Source organism: Cherax quadricarinatus, chromosome 33 (assembly GCF_038502225.1).
Source record: "Cherax quadricarinatus isolate ZL_2023a chromosome 33, ASM3850222v1, whole genome shotgun sequence".
In the NCBI taxonomy this organism is placed as follows: domain Eukaryota; kingdom Metazoa; phylum Arthropoda; class Malacostraca; order Decapoda; family Parastacidae; genus Cherax; species Cherax quadricarinatus.
Window position 1 is genome coordinate 22,219,639 of NC_091324.1, and position 20,245 is coordinate 22,239,883.

At 41.8% G+C, this 20,245-nt stretch overlaps 1 protein-coding gene across 7 annotated transcripts in view; it reads right to left on the reverse strand.

The window, feature by feature from the left end:
• Window positions 1–20,245, reverse strand: part of LOC128693989 (uncharacterized) — a 137,999-nt gene that overhangs the window by 52,286 nt on the left and 65,468 nt on the right. For 6 of the 7 annotated variants that reach the window (XR_008407786.2, XM_053783949.2, XM_053783947.2 and 3 more), the window contains 2 exons: window positions 17,913–17,984; window positions 167–313 (listed from right to left, as the gene is read on the reverse strand). Coding sequence is in view for 6 of the 7 variants with exons in the window: in XM_053783949.2 (XP_053639924.1) it covers window positions 167–313; window positions 17,913–17,984 (219 nt within the window). In the remaining variant the exon portion in view is untranslated. Of the gene's footprint in view, window positions 1–166; window positions 314–16,922; window positions 16,931–17,912; window positions 17,985–20,245 lie in introns of those variants that run through there. The other variant, XM_053783954.2, reaches the window with a different exon arrangement.

Below are 20,245 nucleotides of genomic sequence, written 5' to 3' on the forward strand. Positions count from 1 at the left end.
ATAATAGGCTACATTTCTGGGAAGGGCTTAAAAAAATGGAAACAAGTAATACAGGAAATGGGAATGAATAAGTAGTACAGTATGGGAATAGGGTGGTAAAAATTTGAGGCCCCCACATATGGAGATGCTAAGCCACAGGTTAGGACCCTTACCAATTACCACTCACCAGTTCTGGTATCTTTATTGATGATGATGCCAGAGTGTTGGCCCCCACCAACATGGACATTGCCCTCCTGAATTGCCATCTTCCGTCGTTCCACCATAATAGTTGTAGATGTTGCAGTTTTTCCCTTCGGCGTCATCACAATCCTCTCTGGAAATATTGTTAAATTAAATACAGTCTGCACAAATGAAAATATACATTTTTTCTCACGTCATGCATGATATGGATGCTTATTTTAATGCTGCCTCGGTTCACAGAGGCAATTTACTGCTCCAGTTCTTAATTTTCTCATACACGTATAATTCAATGTACGTTTTTGGGACTGTGTAATCGATGATACATTGTTGGTAGAACTAATGTTAAATAAAAAGACGTGTTTAACTAATGTGACATGTTACTGCAGAAAGGTTGCTACAGTAAGAGGTCACATTACTTGCACAGGTGTCCTTTTCCCTAAAAGTGGCAATTAAAATGACAAAAATTAACTGAAATCAAATATGAATTTACCAGGTACATGACATAATGACAATACCCTTATGTGAACCTGTAATTATGAAGCTCTTGGTAAGTGCAGTTACCCAAAATTCGCCATGCTTAATTACCTCCCGGTAATGCAAGCTATTAACCTCTCCAGCTTTTATCGCATTAGTTGCTGGGTTTAAGCCTAATCCCTCTTAGTAAAATTACCTGCTGATTAATATAGTATTTAGTTTCGAGTGCGTGTGGTAGACAAACAAACTATGCTCCACATACAGTATATTATCCCCACACCATACCAATATCTCCCACAACATTACCAACACATTAACTTGCACAGTATTATCACATCATCTTCCGCAATATTTCCACTACAACATTCTCTTACAACATTACCACACTGCCTCCCATAACCTCACGTTCCCCTGCCCCCAGACACTGCACTATGTATCTTCCCCAGTAATGTACACGTTCCATACTTCCTGCACGCAATTCAATTCAATTCAAAGTTTATTCTCTATAAGGATTACAATGCTGAGTTTACAGAATTTGGTTATTGTGTGGTTTATATGTAGTAAAATAATAATTACAGAGTGTACCACTAGAACACCTAGCATGGCTAGGCATTTCGGGCAGACTTAGATTAGATCTTAAATTTAAAATATTACAAATTATGAGGTAAGTTGGTATTATGGCTAAGTGACTAAATACTAGTTTGTGAGTTTAGCAATGTGAATGCTTTTGTTTTGGCACAATACATAGTTTCAGTATTGGAGTATCACAGGCCAACTTATCACTAGTTAGGATTCATTATTTTAAGATTGAGATTGATGTTTCTGTTTATGGTCAAATGGGTGAGTGTAAGTGTGAACCACCAGGTGGTATCCGTGTAATTAGTTGACAGGGTGTATCAGGGAGATAAGATGTTTTCTAATGGTAGTTTTGAAGGTGATGAATGTGTCTGCAGTTCTAGAGTTTTCAGGTAGGGTGTTCCAGATTTTAGGGCCTTTGACATACATTGAATTTTTGTAAAGGTTTAGTCGGACATGGGGAATGTCAGAGATGTTTATGTCTGGTGTTATGCCTGTGGGTTCTGTCACAGCTATCAAGAAAGCGTTTTAGGTCAAGGTTAACATTGGAATTTAAGGTCCTGTAGATGTAGATTGCACAGTAGTAAGTGTGGATGTACTGAACAGGGAGTAAGTTTAGATCTATAAAGAGTGGTGGGGTGTGTTGCCAGGGATGGGATTTAGTGATTATTCTTACTGCGGCTTTTTGTTGGGTTATTATTGGCTTTAGGTGTGTTGCTGCAGTTGAACCCCAAGCACAGATAGCATAGGTGAGGTATGGATATATAAGTGAATAGTATAGTGTGAGAAGGGCAGTTTGTGGCACATAGTATCGTATCTTGGAGAGGATCCCAACCGTTTTGGATACTTTTTTGGTTATGTGTTGCATATGGGTGCTGAAATTCAGGTTGTTGTCGAGGTATAGGCCTAGGAATTTGCCCTTATTATGTCTGGCAATTAGTGTTGTCGATCTTAATGTTAATTTGCGCAACTCCTGCTCTGCTACCAAACATAATGTAGTAGGTTTTGTCAGTGTTAAGCGTAAGTTTATTGGCTGTCATCCAAGTCGATATTTTGATCAGCTCCTCGTTAACAATGGTGTTGAGGGTGGCAAGATTAGGGTGAGAGATGACAAGTCGTGTCGTCAGCAAAGAGAATGGGGTTCAGGTGTTGAGATACATTTGGAAGATCATTGATGTATATGAGGAAGAGCAGGGGACCAAGGACACTTCCCTGCGGAACTCCAGTATCAAGTGGTCGTGTTGTTGATGCTGTCTTTAATGGTGACATACTGATACCTATTAGTAAGGTAAGATTTGAAATATGCAAGCGTGGCCTCTTATACCATAATGGTCAAGTTTGTGGAGTAGGATGCCGTGGTCTGTGTCAAAAGCTTTTCTTAGGTCAATAAAAATTCCTAGTGGATATTCCTTATTTTCCAATGCTGTGTAAAGCAGATCTATCATTTTTATGATTGCATCGTTAGTGCTTTTATTTTTCCTGAATCCAAATTGGCAAGGGTTGAGTATGTTTTGTGCCGTTATAAATGAATATAGTCTCCTGTGCACGAGTTTCTCAAAGATTTTGGATAGCAATGGTAAGTTTGATATTGGCCTATAGTTGTTTAAATCTGTAGGGTCACCACCTAAATTATGTATTGGTGTAACCCTTGCATGTATGTACTCACCTAGTCGTGGTTGCAGGGGTCGAGTCACAGCTCCTGGCCCCGCCTCTTCACTGGCAGCTACTCGGTCAATCTTCCTGCTCCATGAGCTTGATCATACCTCTTCTTAAAGCTATGTATGGATTCTGCCTCCACTACATCACTTCCCAGACTATTCCACTTCCTGACAACTCTGAATAAATACTTCCAAACATCCCTGTGATTCATCTGAGTCTTCAACTTCCAACTGTGACCCCTAGTTGCTGTGTCCCATCTCTACACCTTGTCGATTTATCTCAGTATATGTCGTTATCATATCCCCCCTATCTCTCCTGTCTTCCAGTATGTCCTCGTAGGACATATCCCTTACCTCCGGGACTAGTCTTGTTGCAAACCTTTGCACTTTCCCTAGTTTTCTTACATGCTTGGCTAGGTGTGGGGTTCCAAACTGGCGCTGCATACTTCAATATGGGCCTAACGTACACAGTGTACAGGGTCCTGAATGATTCCTTAAGGTGTACAGGGTCCTGAATGATTCCTTAAGGTGTTGGAATGCTGTTCTTAAGAGTTACTAGGCGCCTATATGCTGCAGCAGTTATGTGCGCCTCAGGAGATGTGCCTGGTGTTATACTCACCCCAAGATCCTTTTCCTTGAGTGAGGTTTGTAGTCTCTGGCCCCCTAGACTGTATGTATGTATGTATGTATGTATGTATGCATGCATGCATGTATGTATGTGTATAACAAGCATCTCTCACTGCAATTAAGGGAATGCACCCTGAGTAAAGGTTAAAGAAACTAAGCTTGACGACCTTGACAGAGAGGGCGGCATGTTTTCTATATGCAAAATCCTAAGAGGAACTGATGGGGCAGATAGACTGTTTAAATGAAGAGGGACGAAATCAAGAGGACACAGACGGAAGCTGAAGACAGATGAGCCAATGGGATGCAAGGAACTATTTCTATAGCCTCAGGGTGCCTGACATATCTAATGACTTGTATGACGCAGTGGTACTCATGATACACGCCTTCAAAAGCCGAGACCAGAAATGAGCGATGCCCATCCAAGTAGTCTTGGTCATTCTCTATACAAGCTGGAGTCAGGGGCAGAGTCACGAAACCAACAAACAACGCACACGCGCTCACACGAGCTCACCATCCATCAATCCCTACCTCCCCCTCTCCCTCACTCTCATACACACACCCTTAATTCCACTAATATCAGTTGCATGGGTTGTGGCCATATGAGCTGAATTTATGATAGGCTTGTGGCGTGAGGTTTGTAATACTGCATTTGTGTAATTATATATATATATATATATATATATATATATATATATATATATATATATATATATATATATATATATATATATATATATATATATATATATATATATGTCGTGCCGAATATGTAAAACTGGTCAATTAGCAAGAACTCATTTAAAATTAAGTCCTTTCTAAAATTTTCTCTTATACGTTAAAAGATACATTTTTTCATTAATGTTAATGTAAAAAATTTTAATTTTGCACCAAAAGAATCTTAGAAAATTTACCTAACCTTATTATAACAAGAGCAATTTATTTTAGCCTAACCCAACTAAATATATTTTAAATACGTTTACAATAATTTAGTACTAAACAAACACAATCAAATATATTTTTTTCGTTAGGTTCAGAATGATTTTGGTGAAATTATTGTATACACAAATTTTCACTTGTCCTATATGGCAAGATGAGTGTTGCTATTTAAGCCAAGATCGCAAGTTCTGCCTATTCGGCACGACATATATATGTATATATATATATATATATATATATATATATATATATATATATATATCGTGCCGAACAGGTAAAACTTGCTATTTTGGCTTAAATAACAACGCTCTTCTTCCTGTATAAGGCAAGCGAAAATTTGTGTATGCAATAATTTCGCAAAAAAAAAAAATCATTCTGAACCTAACGAAAAGTAATATACATATTTAATTGTGTTTATTAAATTATTGTAAACTTATCAAATATAAGGTTAGGTAACTTTTCTAAAATTCTTTTGGAAAAAATTAATTTTTACATTAGCATAAATGAAAAAATCTTAAAATGTATAAGAGAAAATTTTACAAAGGACAATTTTAAACGAGTTCTTGCTAACTGACCAATTTTATCTATACGACACATTTATGATCTTATTGCATATATATATATATATATATATATATATATATATATATATATATATATATATATATATATATATATATATATATATATATATATATATATATATAATAAGATCACAGTAAACAGGTGATTTTAGAATATGCAAAACAACCACTGAGAGAATAGAGAAGTTCCAAGTGCTTTCGTGACTACTCGCACTATTGTTCCTTGATAATGCGAGTAGTCACGAAAGCGCTTGGAACTTCTCTATTCTTTCACAGTGGTTGTTTTGCGCACACACACACACATTTATTATATATATAAATATATATATATATATATATATATATATATATATATATATATATATATATATATATATATCTCCAGTGTGGATGTTAACCAGTATGCCACTGTCGATCTTAACCAGTGTTGCCAGTGTGAATATTAACCAGTGTTGCTACCCGTGTAAATATTAACCAGTGTTACAAGTGTGGATATTAACCAGTGTTGCGACCAATGTGAATATTAACCAGTGTTGCGACCAATCTGAATATTAACCAGTGTTGCGACCAATCTGAATATTAACCAGTGTTGCGACCAGTGCGAATATTAACCAGTGTTGCGACCAGTGCGAATATTAACCAGTGTTGCGACCAATGCTAATATTAACCAGTGTTGCGACCAATGCTAATATTAACCAGTGTTGCGACCAGTGCGAATATTAACCAGTGTTGCAACCAGTGTGAATATTAACCAGTGTTTCGACCAGTGTGAATATTAACCAGTGCTGCGACCAGTGTGAATATTAACCAGTGCTGTGACCAGTGTGAATATTAACCAGTGCTGTGACCAGTGTGAATATTAACCATTGCTGTGACCAGTGTGAATATTAACCAGTTTACCTGGAGTTACCTGGAGAGAGTTTCGGGGGTCAACGCCCCCGCGGCCCGGTCTGTGACCAGGCCTCCTGGTGGATCAGCGCCTGATCAACCAGGCTGTTGCTGCTGGCTGCACGCAAACCAACGTACGAGCCACAGCCCGGCTGATCAGGAACTGACTTTAGGTGCTTGTCCAGTGCCAGCTTGAAGACTGCCAGGGGTCTGTTGGTAATCCCCCTTATGTGTGCTGGGAGGCAGTTGAACAGTCTCGGGCCCCTGACACTTATTGTATGGTCTCTTAACGTGCTAGTGACACCCCTGCTTTTCATTGGGGGGATGGTGCATCGTCTGCCAAGTCTTTTGCTTTCGTAGTGAGTGTTGCGACCAGTGGAAATATTAAACAATGTTGCGACCAGTGTGAAAATAATCAGTGTTACTAGTGTAGATATTAACCAGAGTTGCCACCAGTGGATATTCACACTGGTGGCAAAGCTGGTTAATATCCACTGGTGGCAACACTTGTCAATATCCACACTAGTAACGCTGATTAATACTCTCTGGTGGTAAAACTGGTTAATATTTACACTGGTGGTAACCCTGGTTAATATTGACATTGGTGGTAACACTGGTTAATATTCACACTGGTCATAACACTGGTTAATATTCACAGTAGTGGCAACCAGTGACGAGTCTCTACTTGTTAACTCCAAGGCGTCTTCTACAAAGCTTACAGCGTAGTAATGTAGTAGTATCGAAATTAAATAACAAAATCTCTGTAAAAGCCTACTACTGACTGCTGAATCAGCTAGCTATAAGCCAACTGAATTAGCCTGACGGACAGCCATCTGAATCAGCCCGACAGCCAGCCATCTGAATCAGCCCGACAGCCAGCCATCTGAAGCAGCCAGGCAAACAGCCAGGTTGTCGCAGTTGAGTCGCACTGCAGGAAAGGACTACTGGCAGCATCAACAATGATCTCCTCTCGTCACACCAATATCAGTCTCCCTACTCATGTTCTGGTGTTTTCTCCTCGCTAGGCATCATCCCTTCTCACTCATGCCCTTCTCTAGCATAAAGTTCCATCAATATTCTTAATTGATACGAAGGACTTGCCGGGATTATTTAAAGATTGGTCACCACAGCGGAAGACATTCAGAAGTTTTTTCAAGTATTCTCACAGGATCTGGAAGAGCTTGATCTCCAACATTGGTCTTTAAGAGAAACGTTGTCTTAATAAAGCGGTCTTACCTGAAGCTCGCTGACATCACAGTTCAGATTACCCTCAGTCGCTTCTTTAGGATGTTGCAGTTCGGAGAGCCATCTGAACTGGGAAGAGCTACTGAATGAATGACGGTGATTTTTTTTCTGGCGTAATAATAATAATAATAATAATTATATATATATATATATATATATATATATATATATATATATATATATATATATATATATATATATATATATATATGCAAGGAATTCGCGAGAGCAGGCGAAATATACACAAACACTGATCTCTGGCTGAAGGAGACTCGAACCTACGAACCTTAGGACAAGGTACGCAGTGCTTTACCAATCTACCCACGCTGGACAATACCTTGGCGTGTAGCGCAAGCTACACGCCAAGGCATTGTCCAGTGTGGATAGATTGATAAAGCACTGCGTACCTTGTCCTAAGGTTCGTAGGTTCGAGTCTCCTTCAGCCAGAGATCAGTGTTTGTGTATATTTCGCCTGCTCTCGCGAATTCCTTGCATTGTTCAAATCTCTAGTAAGGCTGATGCATGCAGGGGATGAGATGAAAAGCTGTAAGCCTTCTCCCTGAAAGCTGGCTGCCTTGGATCAAACGTGTAGCGCAAGCTACACGCCAAGGTATTGTCCAGTGTGGGTAGATTGGTAAAGCACTGCGTACCTTGTCCTAAGGTTCGTAGGTTCGAGTCTCCTTCAGCCAGAGATCAGTATATATATATATATATATATATATATATATATATATATATATATATATATATATATATATATATATATATATTACACACATGTATGCATGTAAACAAGGGAGCGGGGCAAGGACACCACCACCTTACCTTAGCTTCCTGCCATTACTCGTCAAGTCGCCCATTATTCACGTCACCCACACCCACCCACTCCTGCACGCTTTTTCTTAATGCAAAATTATTCTCGTGCAATTTTTCACAATAACGAAGTCTTCACCCCCTGTATGACGCATGGTCTGGGCTGCTGGCAAGAACAGGAAGTCTTACCTGGAGTTTACCTGGAGAGAGTTCCGGGGGTCAACGCCCCCGCGGCCCGGTCTGTGACCAGGCCTCCTGGTGGATCAGAGAATGATCAACCAGGCTGTTGCTGCTGGCTGCACGCAAACCAACGTACGAGCCACAGCCCGGCTGATCAGGAACTGACTTTAGGTGCTTGTCCAGTGCCAGCTTGAAGACTGCCAGGGGTCTGTTGGTAATCCCCCTTGTGTGTGCTGGGAGGCAGTTGAACAGTCTCGGGCCCCTGACACTTATTGTATGGTCTCTTAACGTGCTAGTGACACCCCTGCTTTTCATTGGGGGGATGGTGCATCGTCTGCCAAGTCTTTTGCTTTCGTAGTGAGTGATTTTCGTGTGCAAGTTCGGTACTAGTCCCTCTAGGATTTTCCAGGTGTATATAATCATGTATCTCTCCCTCCTGCGTTCCAGGGAATACAGGTTTAGGAACCTCAAGCGCTCCCAATAATTGAGTCTGCCATCAAACAAAATACACATTGTCTCTGAAAACAAACGAGGCATGAAACCCTAGAAATACTGATGTAGGATGGAGTCGAAAACACCAACGCCAAGTTTCAGATGTTTCTAAAGCATCCATCAACGATCCAAATTACTGTAAAGCTTATTTTAGTTGCGGGGACATCTCGCATCGTGAAAAGGTAAATCTCACATGGACGGAAATAAAACACGGTATGGGAGGCATCGGTATATTTCGACCTGAAGAGAATAAATGAAGACAAAAAAATCTTTTCATTCTGTTTTAGCATTTTTCATCTATCTTTTACAGTGATTAGCGTGTATGACACATCAAAACAGCCGAATGTGATAGCTATGTGTACCTGCAGGCCCACATAGCTATCACATCCTGAATGACCAGGAGGTTAACAGGGAAACCTTACCTCAAGCGGGGCTGCATGATAGTAGGCTTGACAGTAGAGCCCTCAAAACCGGTCACAACTCACAGTTACGTGTAATATTGTGATTCATGTCTGACATAACCCTTCTCTCGAGGAACAGCACCAGAAACATGGGTAGATGAATGTGATCTGAACTGAGCGGGAGGCGGCTGACCTATGAAGAGCAAGCTGGAAACATTGGCTGACCTGCTTCACAAACAAACTCACTCAACGTGTTTCTTAAGAACATAAGAACATAAGAACGAAGGAACACTGCAGAAGGCCTACTGGCCCATGCGAGGCAGGTCCAAGTCTCCTACCGGCTTAAGCCAATGCACCCAACCTAGTCAGGTCAGGTCACATTGACTTAAGGGAGGAACACGGCAACCGACCTGGTAGCACAAGCTATCACGTCTAACTCACACCCACCCACATCTACTCATGTATTTATCCAACCTATTTTTAAAGCTACACAACGTTCTAGCCTCTATAACGGTACTTGGGAGTTTGTTCCACTCATCCACAACTCTATTACCAAACCAGTACTTTCCTATATCCTTCCTGAATCTGAATTTTTCCAACTTAAAACCATTGCTGCGAGTCCTGTCTAGGCTAGATATTTTCAGCACACTATTTACATCCCCTTTATTTATTCCTGTCTTCCATTTATACACCTCAATCATATCCCCCCTAATTCTACGTCTTTCTAGAGAGTGCAGTTTCAGGGCCCTTAGTCTATCCTCATAGGGAAGGTTTCTGATACATGGGATCAACTTTGTCATCCTCCTTTGTACATTTTCCAGAGAATTTATATCCATTCTGTAATACGGTGACCAAAACTGTGCAGCATAATCTAAATGAGGCCTAACCAAGGATGTATAGAGTTGAAGAACAACCTGAGGACTCCTATTATTTATGCTTCTTGATATGAAGCCAAGGATTCTATTAGCTTTATTGCGAACACTTATGCACTGTTGTCTTGGTTTCAGATTACTGCTAACCAGAACTCCTAAATCTTTTTCGCAATCCGTAATATTAAGATCTACATTATTTAGTTTATATGTGGCATGGTTATTGTCCTGTCCAACATTTAGAACTTTGCATTTGTCTATATTAAACTGCATCTGCCACTTCTCCGACCACTGCATCAGTCTATTCAAATCTTCCTGGAGTGCTCGAATGTCCTCGTCAGAATGAATTCGACGGCCTATTTTGGTGTCATCGGCAAACTTGCCGATGTCGCTCTTTATGCCCTCATCTATGTCGTTTATGTAGATTGTGAACAGCAGGGGGCCCAACACTGACCCCTGTGGAACACCGCTCGTGACACTTCCCCACTCAGATTTCTCCCCATTTATGCAAACTCTCTGCTGCCTATTTGTCAACCATGCCTCTATCCAGGAAAAAATTTCTCCTCCTATTCCATGTGCTTTAATTTTCCTCAACAGTCTCTGATGTGGGACCCTGTCAAAAGCCTTACTGAAGTCCATATACACAATATCATATTCATTACCATGATCTACCTCCTCAAATACCTTAGTGAAAAAAGTTAATAAATTCGTAAGGCAGGAACGCCCCTTTGTAAAACCATGCTGAGATTCGTTGATTAATTTATGCTTTTCAAGGTGGCTACGAACTGCCTCGGCAATTATTGATTCCATAAATTTTCCCACTATGGAGGTCAGGCTTATTGGTCTATAGTTCGAAGCTAAGGACCTGTCACCTGTTTTGAAAATAGGTATCACATTTGCCATTTTCCACTTATCTGGCACCATGCCAGTTTGTAGTGATATGTTGAAAAGATTAGCCAAAGGTGTGCTAAGCTCCTCTTTACATTCCTTTAGAACCCTTGCATACAGTTCATCAGGGCCTGGGGATTTGTTAGGTTTTAATTTATCTATTTGCCTAAGGACCATGTCACTTGTGACCCTAATAGTGCACAGTTTATTATCGTCCTGTTCTACATAATTTTTCATTACTGGAATATCGCTGGTATCCTCCTGTGTAAAAACTGAGAGGAAGTATGTGTTAAAAATTCTACACATTTCCTTATCACTGTCAGTGAGCTGACCCGAGGAACTTTTGAGTGGGCCTATCTTGTCCCTGATCTTACTTCTGTATACCTGAAAGAATCCTTTTGGGTTAGTCTTCGATTCTCTTGCAACTTTAACCTCATAATCTCTTTTTGCTTTTCTAATTCCCTTTTTTATTTCTCTCTTTAACTGAATATATCGATTTCTCAATTGTCCCTCTCCTCTTTTGATTTGCCTATATATGCCTCTCTTTTGACCAATCAGATATTTTAATCTATTGTTCATCCATTTAGGATCATTTTTGTTTGATCTGATTTCCCTATTTGGAACATAATTTGACTGAGCAGCTAGAACTATGCCCTGGAAAGCATCATATCGGCAACCGTCACCACCTACCTGACCCTTAGTCAGGTCATTCCAGTTCAGCCCACCTAAGTAATTTTTCAGTCCTATGAAATCAGCCAAGCGAAAGTCAGGGACGGAGACTTGATTGCCATTATTAGGGGAATTCCATGATATATTAAAACTGAGTGATTTGTGATCACTTTCCCCAAGCTCATCATTAACCTCAAGATTATTAATTAGTGTTTCCCTACTGGCAAGAACCAAGTCAAGGAGGTTATTTCCCCTAGTTGGCTCTGTCACAAACTGTTTTAAAAAACAATCCTGGATCGTATCAAGAAAGTCACCTGACTCTAAATTTCCTGTCAAATTGCTCCAGTCAATCTGTCTATAGTTGAAATCTCCCATTAGCACAACATTTTCGTATGTAGATGCCTTACGAATTTCGTCCCATAGAAGTTTACTGCACTCCCTATCAAGATTTGGGGCCCTGTAAATCACACCCAAAATTAGTTTTTCTCGGCCCTCGAGAAGCTGTAACCAAACAGATTCAGTGGCTGACGCTTCTAATTTAATATCTTGTCTAACACAACAATTTAAATTGTCTCTGACATACATCGCTACTCCACCACCTTTCCTGTTGACCCTGTCAGTGTGGAATAATTTATAGCCTTGTATGTGACATTCAGAGGGCATCTCTCTATCTTTCAGATTGAGCCAGGTCTCTGTTATAGCAATAATATCTATGTTTCCTGCACTTGCAATTAATCTTAGCTCATCTATCTTATTTCTTACACTCCTGCTATTAGTATAGTAAACCTTAAGGGAGCTAGTCCCTTGCTGCCCTCTGCTGTCCCCCTTTGTTTGCTGACCTGATCTATTGTCCTTATTTATAACTTCATGCTGAATGCCTTTTATACATTTACTGTTTCCAACCCAAGTGTTGCAACCTGCTTGTTTCCCACACACACCCATACCTCTATCTTCCATCAGTTTAAAATCATAGGCATTTCACCAATGGCCTTCTCAATCGAGTCTGCAAGTGCTACCACCCCAGCCCCAGAGAGATGTACCCCATCCCTTGCATACATATCATGTTTGCCATAAAAGTTGTTCCAGTTGTCAATGAATGGGATTGCAAGTTCCTTGCAGTATCTGTCTAGCCAGCAATTTACACCAATTGCCTTAGACAACCATTCATTTCCTACTCCCCTTCTAGGCAAGATGCTACATATGATTGGGATCCCTCCCTTAGACTTAATGAAATCTATAGCTGACCTGTACTTATCTAGCAGCTCTTCTCTCCTACCCTTCCCAATATCATTTCCACCAGCACTGAGACAGATAATGGGCTTGTTCCCATTACCTGACATGATATTATCCAGCCTGTTGACAATGTCCCCAACACCAGCTCCAGGGAAGCACACTCTATCTCTCATCTTCTTATTCCTATTACAAAAAGCACGGTCAATATATCTTACCTGAGAGTCACCAACCACAAGAATGCGCTTACCTCCATTAGCAGGGGCAGTAGTACCCTTACCTTCACTGGCCACTGAAGTACATTCATCCTGAAGAACAGAGAAGCGATTTCCTACCTTCAGATCTTCACTCTTAACTTTCCTTACTCTGATGCGCCTTCCATTACTGTGAACCACTCGCCACTTGTAGCAGGTGCTGGACTGCACCTCACTGCTGGTAGCCGTTGCTACCTCCCCAACTACAGCCTCCTCACAGCGAGAGACAGACTGCACCTCACTTGAAGCCTCATTCCCCACAACTCCAGCCACCTCACACTCTCTCCCAGACCCATTGAGGTGGTCCTTCAGCCTCCTAATCTCCTCCTGGAGAAGCAAGACCTCCTCCTTCAACTCTCCAACCTCAATTTTTAAAACACTGCAGAAGCAAGCCATGCTTTGTAACCGTCCACACTAATCCCCAAAGCAGCTCAGGGTCTGTGACCTCACGTGACGACTGACCACTGACGACTGTCTTAAACATCAACTTGTCGGTATTTTATGCCATTTTCAACATAACTATCAGGTACATACACACTGGTGACAGATCTCAAAAACTGAAAGAAATATCACCCAGTTTCCATTTACAATTTACGAATATGTTATGACGTGTTCCAGCCACGGTATTGTGACTTCTACACAATTTTTTATTCAGATATTAGAAGCACTTTTCGCCACCACTGGTGTCGACCTTCACGCTCTTAAGAACAAAATTTCTCCAAACTTTACCTTCACCATTAAAGGCTAAAATTTCTTTCTTTTTAACAGGGAAGTTTCACCGGGCTGTAAAAACCTTAGTAAATACGAGAGCTGGAAGCACAAACCCGGGATACTAGGACGATTTGGATACAGGGTGGGGGTCAGGGCCTAGGAGTGGCCATGATGCCCCTTTAACTCTTCCTCAATATTTACGTTATTTCCTTCTTTGTTAGATTCGAGAATTTATTTCCATTAATGTACACTTTGAGGGGAGGAGGTTGATCCAAGGAACTTAATTACCCCTTCATTTCCACAGATAAAACTTTATTACCGCTCACTCACCTCATCTCCCAGGAGCGGAATGAGCTGTAATTTAGCGCCTTCTGATGGATACAATAATAATAATAATAATAACTGAACTCAAGCATAGCCTATAGTATTCAAAATGTATGCATCTGATTGCTCAACCATTAGTGATATGCTAGTGCTTCTGTGAACAAAAACTAGAGAAAAAAATAGATTTCTATCCTGTTGAAAAACCGGTGATGTTAGAATAAGAATTAAAAGGTTTGATATGTTCCTACATCGTTCCTGCCTGTCTCGCTAAGACAGGCAAACCTTACGTGATGACAACTTAAAAGTCTCATCCAAGAATAAGTAAAAACTATATATACAAAATGAATAAAGTGTATAAATAAATACATGCACGCGCACGCGTTGACAAGGTACCTAAATTAACGAAAATAAGACGGCATTTTTTGAACAGATATCGTAAATTTGCTTATAACAACTACATGAACAAATTACTGTCTATAAGTGCACGTAGTTGTTGTTTGTTATAACCTATTTTCTAGGCCTTTTGTGTATCAATGTCTTTGAAGTATCGTCCTCAGGACTGATATGACAATGAATGAGCTACTTCGGCAGCGCTGCTGAAAGCTGCTGGTCTCAAATTTGGGCAGCCACTTCACACAAAATTCTCTCTCCTGTATTTCGGTACGCAAGAAATATTGAGGAAACTGTTAGATTAAAAGTTTTAATTTGGTTAGGCTAGGTTAAGTTAGGTTAAAACAAATGAGGTTAAGTCACTGTATATTAACCTACATTACCGTACGATTGATCATCGACACCATGCCTAACCCTTTTAGGGTAGGGTAGGTGCCTGAGCCCGAGCTTACATCTCACAAGACTGTCATTCCCATTTGCCCCCTTGGGGCGGGGATGGCAGACCAGAGAGGCCTAACTTGTGGTTAGTCCTGGGGACAATTGGTCCCAAAGATGAGGAGGTATTTGTGCCTCCTCCCATGGGAGACTTAGGTCTCAGACACTCCCTAAAGAGGGAGCCAAGGCCGGGCCACCACTTGGAAAAGGCCCGGGCCGGGAGAATACCGGCTAATCTTTAATAATAACCGTACGATTACCTGACAATAATGAAATTAAAATCAGAAAAGTGGTTTACATGTGGTAGCAGGGGACGGCGCGAAGCATACAGACATCAGTATGCCTCTTCACACACGATAAAAAGTATGTGGAGGATAGTTTGCACGGTCAGGGAGTGAGGCAGGGGAGCAATGTGACAGGTATTTAGAGGCGAGCACCAGTGACTTAACTGTATATATGAAGCAAAGCAGTAACAGCCTGGATGATCAGGCCCTGTTCCACCATGAGGCCTGGTCACAGACCGGGCCGCGGGGGCGTTGACCCCCGGAACTCTCTCCAGGTAAACCTCCCTCCCTTTCGCTACCATATCGTCAAATTTTTGTTTCAATTTCTTATGCACACAACCTATCCTGTGTGATGGAATATAATTAACACAGCTGCACTTTTCTTCCAATGTAACTATCACGCAGCACAGAGCGGCCGACAGAAGACAGAATACAATCACACGCTATTGGTATTCTTTAGTTCAACAACAAAATGTTGGGTGCCGCACAGTGGGTGAAACGTATTTTGATGAAAAAAAAATGGCCTATAAAATACTAATACAAATGGTGACCTTGAGAGAACTCTGTCGCGTATATTTCTTGAGACAGAAGTGCGCCTCAAGCACGGCTCACCACTACATGTAAATTGCTAGTAATCTACGAACGTGAAGAAAAATAATGATCACAGGAAGAACAAGAAGCGACCTTCTGGAGGTAATTCCCTATTAGGCGACAGTATTTTCATGTCTTGTCGGTGTGACTGAGAGGACAACCTATCACAACAAAAACATTATTCATTATTATATTACTTAATTATTTTTATCAGAACTATATATAATTATAAGCATTATTTTACCCGTGTTCCCTTGTCGTTCGGTCCTATTCTTTTCTAGGGTTTCTTGAGCTTATTAAATTTTTCCTCGTAGTTCATACCTATCAATTCCGGTACCAAGCTTCTTAAAAACCTTTCAATCCTCTTAAGTTCCTTTGTATGCTTGATTTGGTGCTGGCTACATGCTTGAACTGTATTGTGTATGGGAAGACAAAGTGCAAAAGAAAGAAATGAGAACGCGATATATATATATATTATATATATATATATATATATATATATATATATATATATATATATATATATATATATGCGTGTGTGTGTGTGTGTGAGAGAGAGAGAGAGAGAGAGAGAGAGAGAGAGAGAGAGAGAGAGAGAGAGAGAGAGAGAGAGAGAGAAAGCTTCACTAAGAGTGGAGGTGCCGCCACACTAACACCCCCAGCGCCCTCCTGGTACCAAGGTACTTGTAACAATCAGTGAAAATACGTAGCATGTCTGGTGTGGAGGTGATGGCTGTGGAGGTATTGAGGAAGGGAGAGGAAGTGGAAGGAGTAACAAGAAGAGGTAGAGAGATGGTGCAGAGGATGGAGGAGGGAAGAGAGTGTTACGCACTCTAATATACTTTTAAAATACAGAAATCAGGTTGTAAAGTAAAAGGAGACAAGTGCAACTAATGTGACATTTTATTGTGGCAACGTTTCGCTCTCTAGGAGCTTTGTCAAGCTCCTGGACAGCGAAACGTTGCCACATTAGTTGCACTTGTGTTCGTTTACTTTACATATTGTCAGTAATTCTACCAACATATATACAATAATCAGGTTAGATGTCACGTTATTTTGTAACTGCATTGTATATTTTTTTCACGGTAAGTGGCACTGGCCAATACTGTCATTAGGTATACACATGTGACACTGACACTAAGCCTAAACCGTGGCAATCACCTTCCATTTCAGCCTAGAGCGTGGCACTCGCCTTCCATCTCAACCCTGAGCCTGGCACTCGCCTTCCATCTCAGCCTAGAACGTGGCACTCGCCTTCCATCTCAGCCTAGAGCGTGGCACTCACCTTCCATCTCGGCCCAGAGCGTGGCACTCACCTTCCATCTCAGCCCAGAGCGTGGCACTCACCTTCCATCTCAGCCCAGAGCGTGGCACTCACCCTCCATCTCAGCCCAGAGCGTGGCACTCACCCTCCATCTCAGCCCAGAGCGTGGCACTCGCCTTCCATCTCAGCCCAGAGCGTGGCACTCGCCTTCCATCTCAGCCTAGAGCGTGGCACTCACCTTCCATCTCAGCCCAGAGCGTGGCAATCACCTTCCATTTCAGCCTAGAGCGTGGCACTCAACTTCCATCTGAGCCCAGAGCGTGGCACTCACCTTCCATCTGAGCCCAGAGCGTGGCACTCACCTTCCATCTGACCCCAGAGTGTGGCACTCACCTTCCATCTGACCCCAGAGCGTGGCACTCACCTTCCATCTGAGCCCAGAGCGTGGCACTCACCTTCCATCTGACCCCAGTGTGGCACTCACCTTCCATCTGACCCCAGAGCGTGGCACTCACCTTCCATCTGACCCCAGAGCGTGGCACTCACCTTCCATCTGAGCCCAGAGCGTGGCACTCACCTTCCATCTGACCCCAGAATGTGGCACTCACCTTCCATCTGACCCCAGAGTGTGGCACTCACCTTCCATCTGAGCCCAGAGCGTGGCACTCACCTTCCATCTGACCCCAGAGTGTGGCACTCACCTTCCATCTGACCCCAGAACGTGGCACTCACCTTCCATCTGACCCCAGAGCGTGGCACTCACCTTCCATCTGAGCCCAGAGCGTGGCACTCACCTTCCATCTGACCCCAGAGTGTGGCACTCACCTTCCATCTGAGCCCAGAGCGTGGCACTCACCTTCCATCTGAGCCCAGAGCGTGGCACTCACCTTCCATCTGACCCCAGAGCGTGGCACTCACCTTCCATCTGAGCCCAGAGCGTGGCACTCACCTTCCATCTCAGCCATGGTGAAAGTGTGTGCCTGGGCCGCCCTCTGCCCCACCTCACCCACGATCACCTTTCCTGCAACACAAACACCAGTTGTCAGTATCTGGTTATCACTCTGGTATCACAAGCTCATAGTTATTCATTGTGTTATCGCTTAATTATCAATCATCATAGTAACCTAGTTATTACAATTTCATAACTGGTACATTACATCAACATTCATGCCATGTGCACTAATTAACTCATCTAAAAGAGAAACAAAAAAATTTTTATATTTAATACAAAAATTTACATTACAAAACTGTAAGACTGCATATTACATTTTTCAATATTTCACAACCATTTCGATCATTACATGTTACAGCACATATCTGTTTAGATTTCCCAACAACACCAGCGTACGCCTAGTTTTCAGTGATGTGGGGCAACAAAAGCCTAAGCCTGGTCTTCAGTGATGCGAGGCGGCATCAGCCTACTCTTGCCGCCTCCTCAGTGGGCAACAGGTAACCATCCTCATTGCCCTACTAAAGTCTAACTTCAGACTGGCAGACTTCATTATCTCACGTTTGCAAACTATGGTATACGACTGGAAAACATGGCTAGCCTTTCTTCCCATGAAATCATATATAATAGGTAGCAACACACTGCAGGTGTAACTCGTATTTTAAAATAAAACATAAGTGAGAACAAAACTGATGATATTAGCGTTATCAGCAGGACTACCAGCACTCCAGGGCATAATGTGAGCTGAAGGAGGATACTAGAAAGTTCAAGACACCAGCACTACTGTACACAGAGCACAAGTGTGATAAAGGCAGCATGTTCGAGAAAACCAGCACTTCAATGAACAGAGAGAGCACAAGGATGATAATGACAGCGTGTACATCAAGAACATAAGCACTACAATACACAAAGTGAGCACAAGGATGATAATACGTATCAGCGTGTTCACCAGGGCAGGACCACCAGCCCAAAAAATCAAAGCAAGGACCAGATAGTTTTGCTCCCTTCGGCAGAGAACTTAAAGTATTAAAGATACTTCAGGTTTAAGGAAGCCATTAAACAGCGGCAGACAGTAGGTTTTCCTTGCCAGCTTAAGAGGCGGGGCCGGGACTCGACCTCAGCAAACAAATCGTTCAGTACAAATCATGAGCGCTTGCGCACATACTTCGACCAGCACTCTGACAGGGGAGAAAAAACTGAGCCTTAATTACTTCTGACATATGGGCGGAAATTGTCACTTTGCGAGTCGGAGGAGTCCAGGACCCCTTTAATTAGCGTCACCAGAGGCACTATTTAAAATGTCTTAATTAAGGAAGAGAGTCGTTATCTACAGTTTTCTTCAAAATTCACACGGCCAGGTGCCTTACTTTCTTTTATACTCCATTATCTGTTTGTTTGTTTGTGTACTCACCTAGTTGTGGCTGCAGGGGTCGATTCATAGCTTCTGGCTCCTGTGTGTGTGTGTGTGTGTGTGTGTGTGTGTGTGTGTGTGTGTGTGTGTGTGTGTGTGTGTGTGTGTGTGTGTGTGTGTGAGAGAGAGAGAGAGAGAGAGAGAGAGAGATTGTTTCCGTACTCACAGAGTTGTTTTCTAGAGTTGAAAGCCTGCTCCTGGTCCCACCTTCAAGGCTACTACAATCTCACTTTTTGGGTCTTTAAAATATCTACTCTTGAAACTGTGCACCGAGTTTGCCTCCACCACATTTTCAGCCAACTCTTTCCACTTTTCAACCATTCTAAGAGTAAAGAAATACCGTTTAAACATTTATATGGGTCACCCATTTTCAATTTCCACCAGTTTCCCCTTGCCCCTTCAATTTGGTCAATCCATATCTTATTAATTACTTATAATATTTTAACTTTTACCCATTATACTTGAGAAAGAGAGGAGAGGTAGAAGTGTTACGAATGAACAAACGCCAGTTTTTTTTTTTATTGTACTCTTCAATGTACGTGGAAATTGGACAGGCATTCTGGCGCAGGTTACTGGGCGGATCCTGTTACGTGATGAATATGCTGACTGGCTGGTCTTCACTCAACACCGAGGTCGCCCTTGTTCAAACTACAACAAATATATCGACGAATAAAAAAAAAATCTTCGCAACAATTTGCTAATATGAATCATATAAACTCTTGAGTCCCTGCCTACGCACTTTAACTGGTATGATTTATTACCTGTCCTCCTGGGCTGTCATATCTACTAATAAATCCTAGTATTGAACGACTGTCAATAAATAAACGTGAGTGCACGGGGATTCGAAACATGTTCCATGAGAGTTGCAGGCCCAGCGCTGTAACCATTCAACCATGAGGGTTTTAAAAGGATGATCTCACAA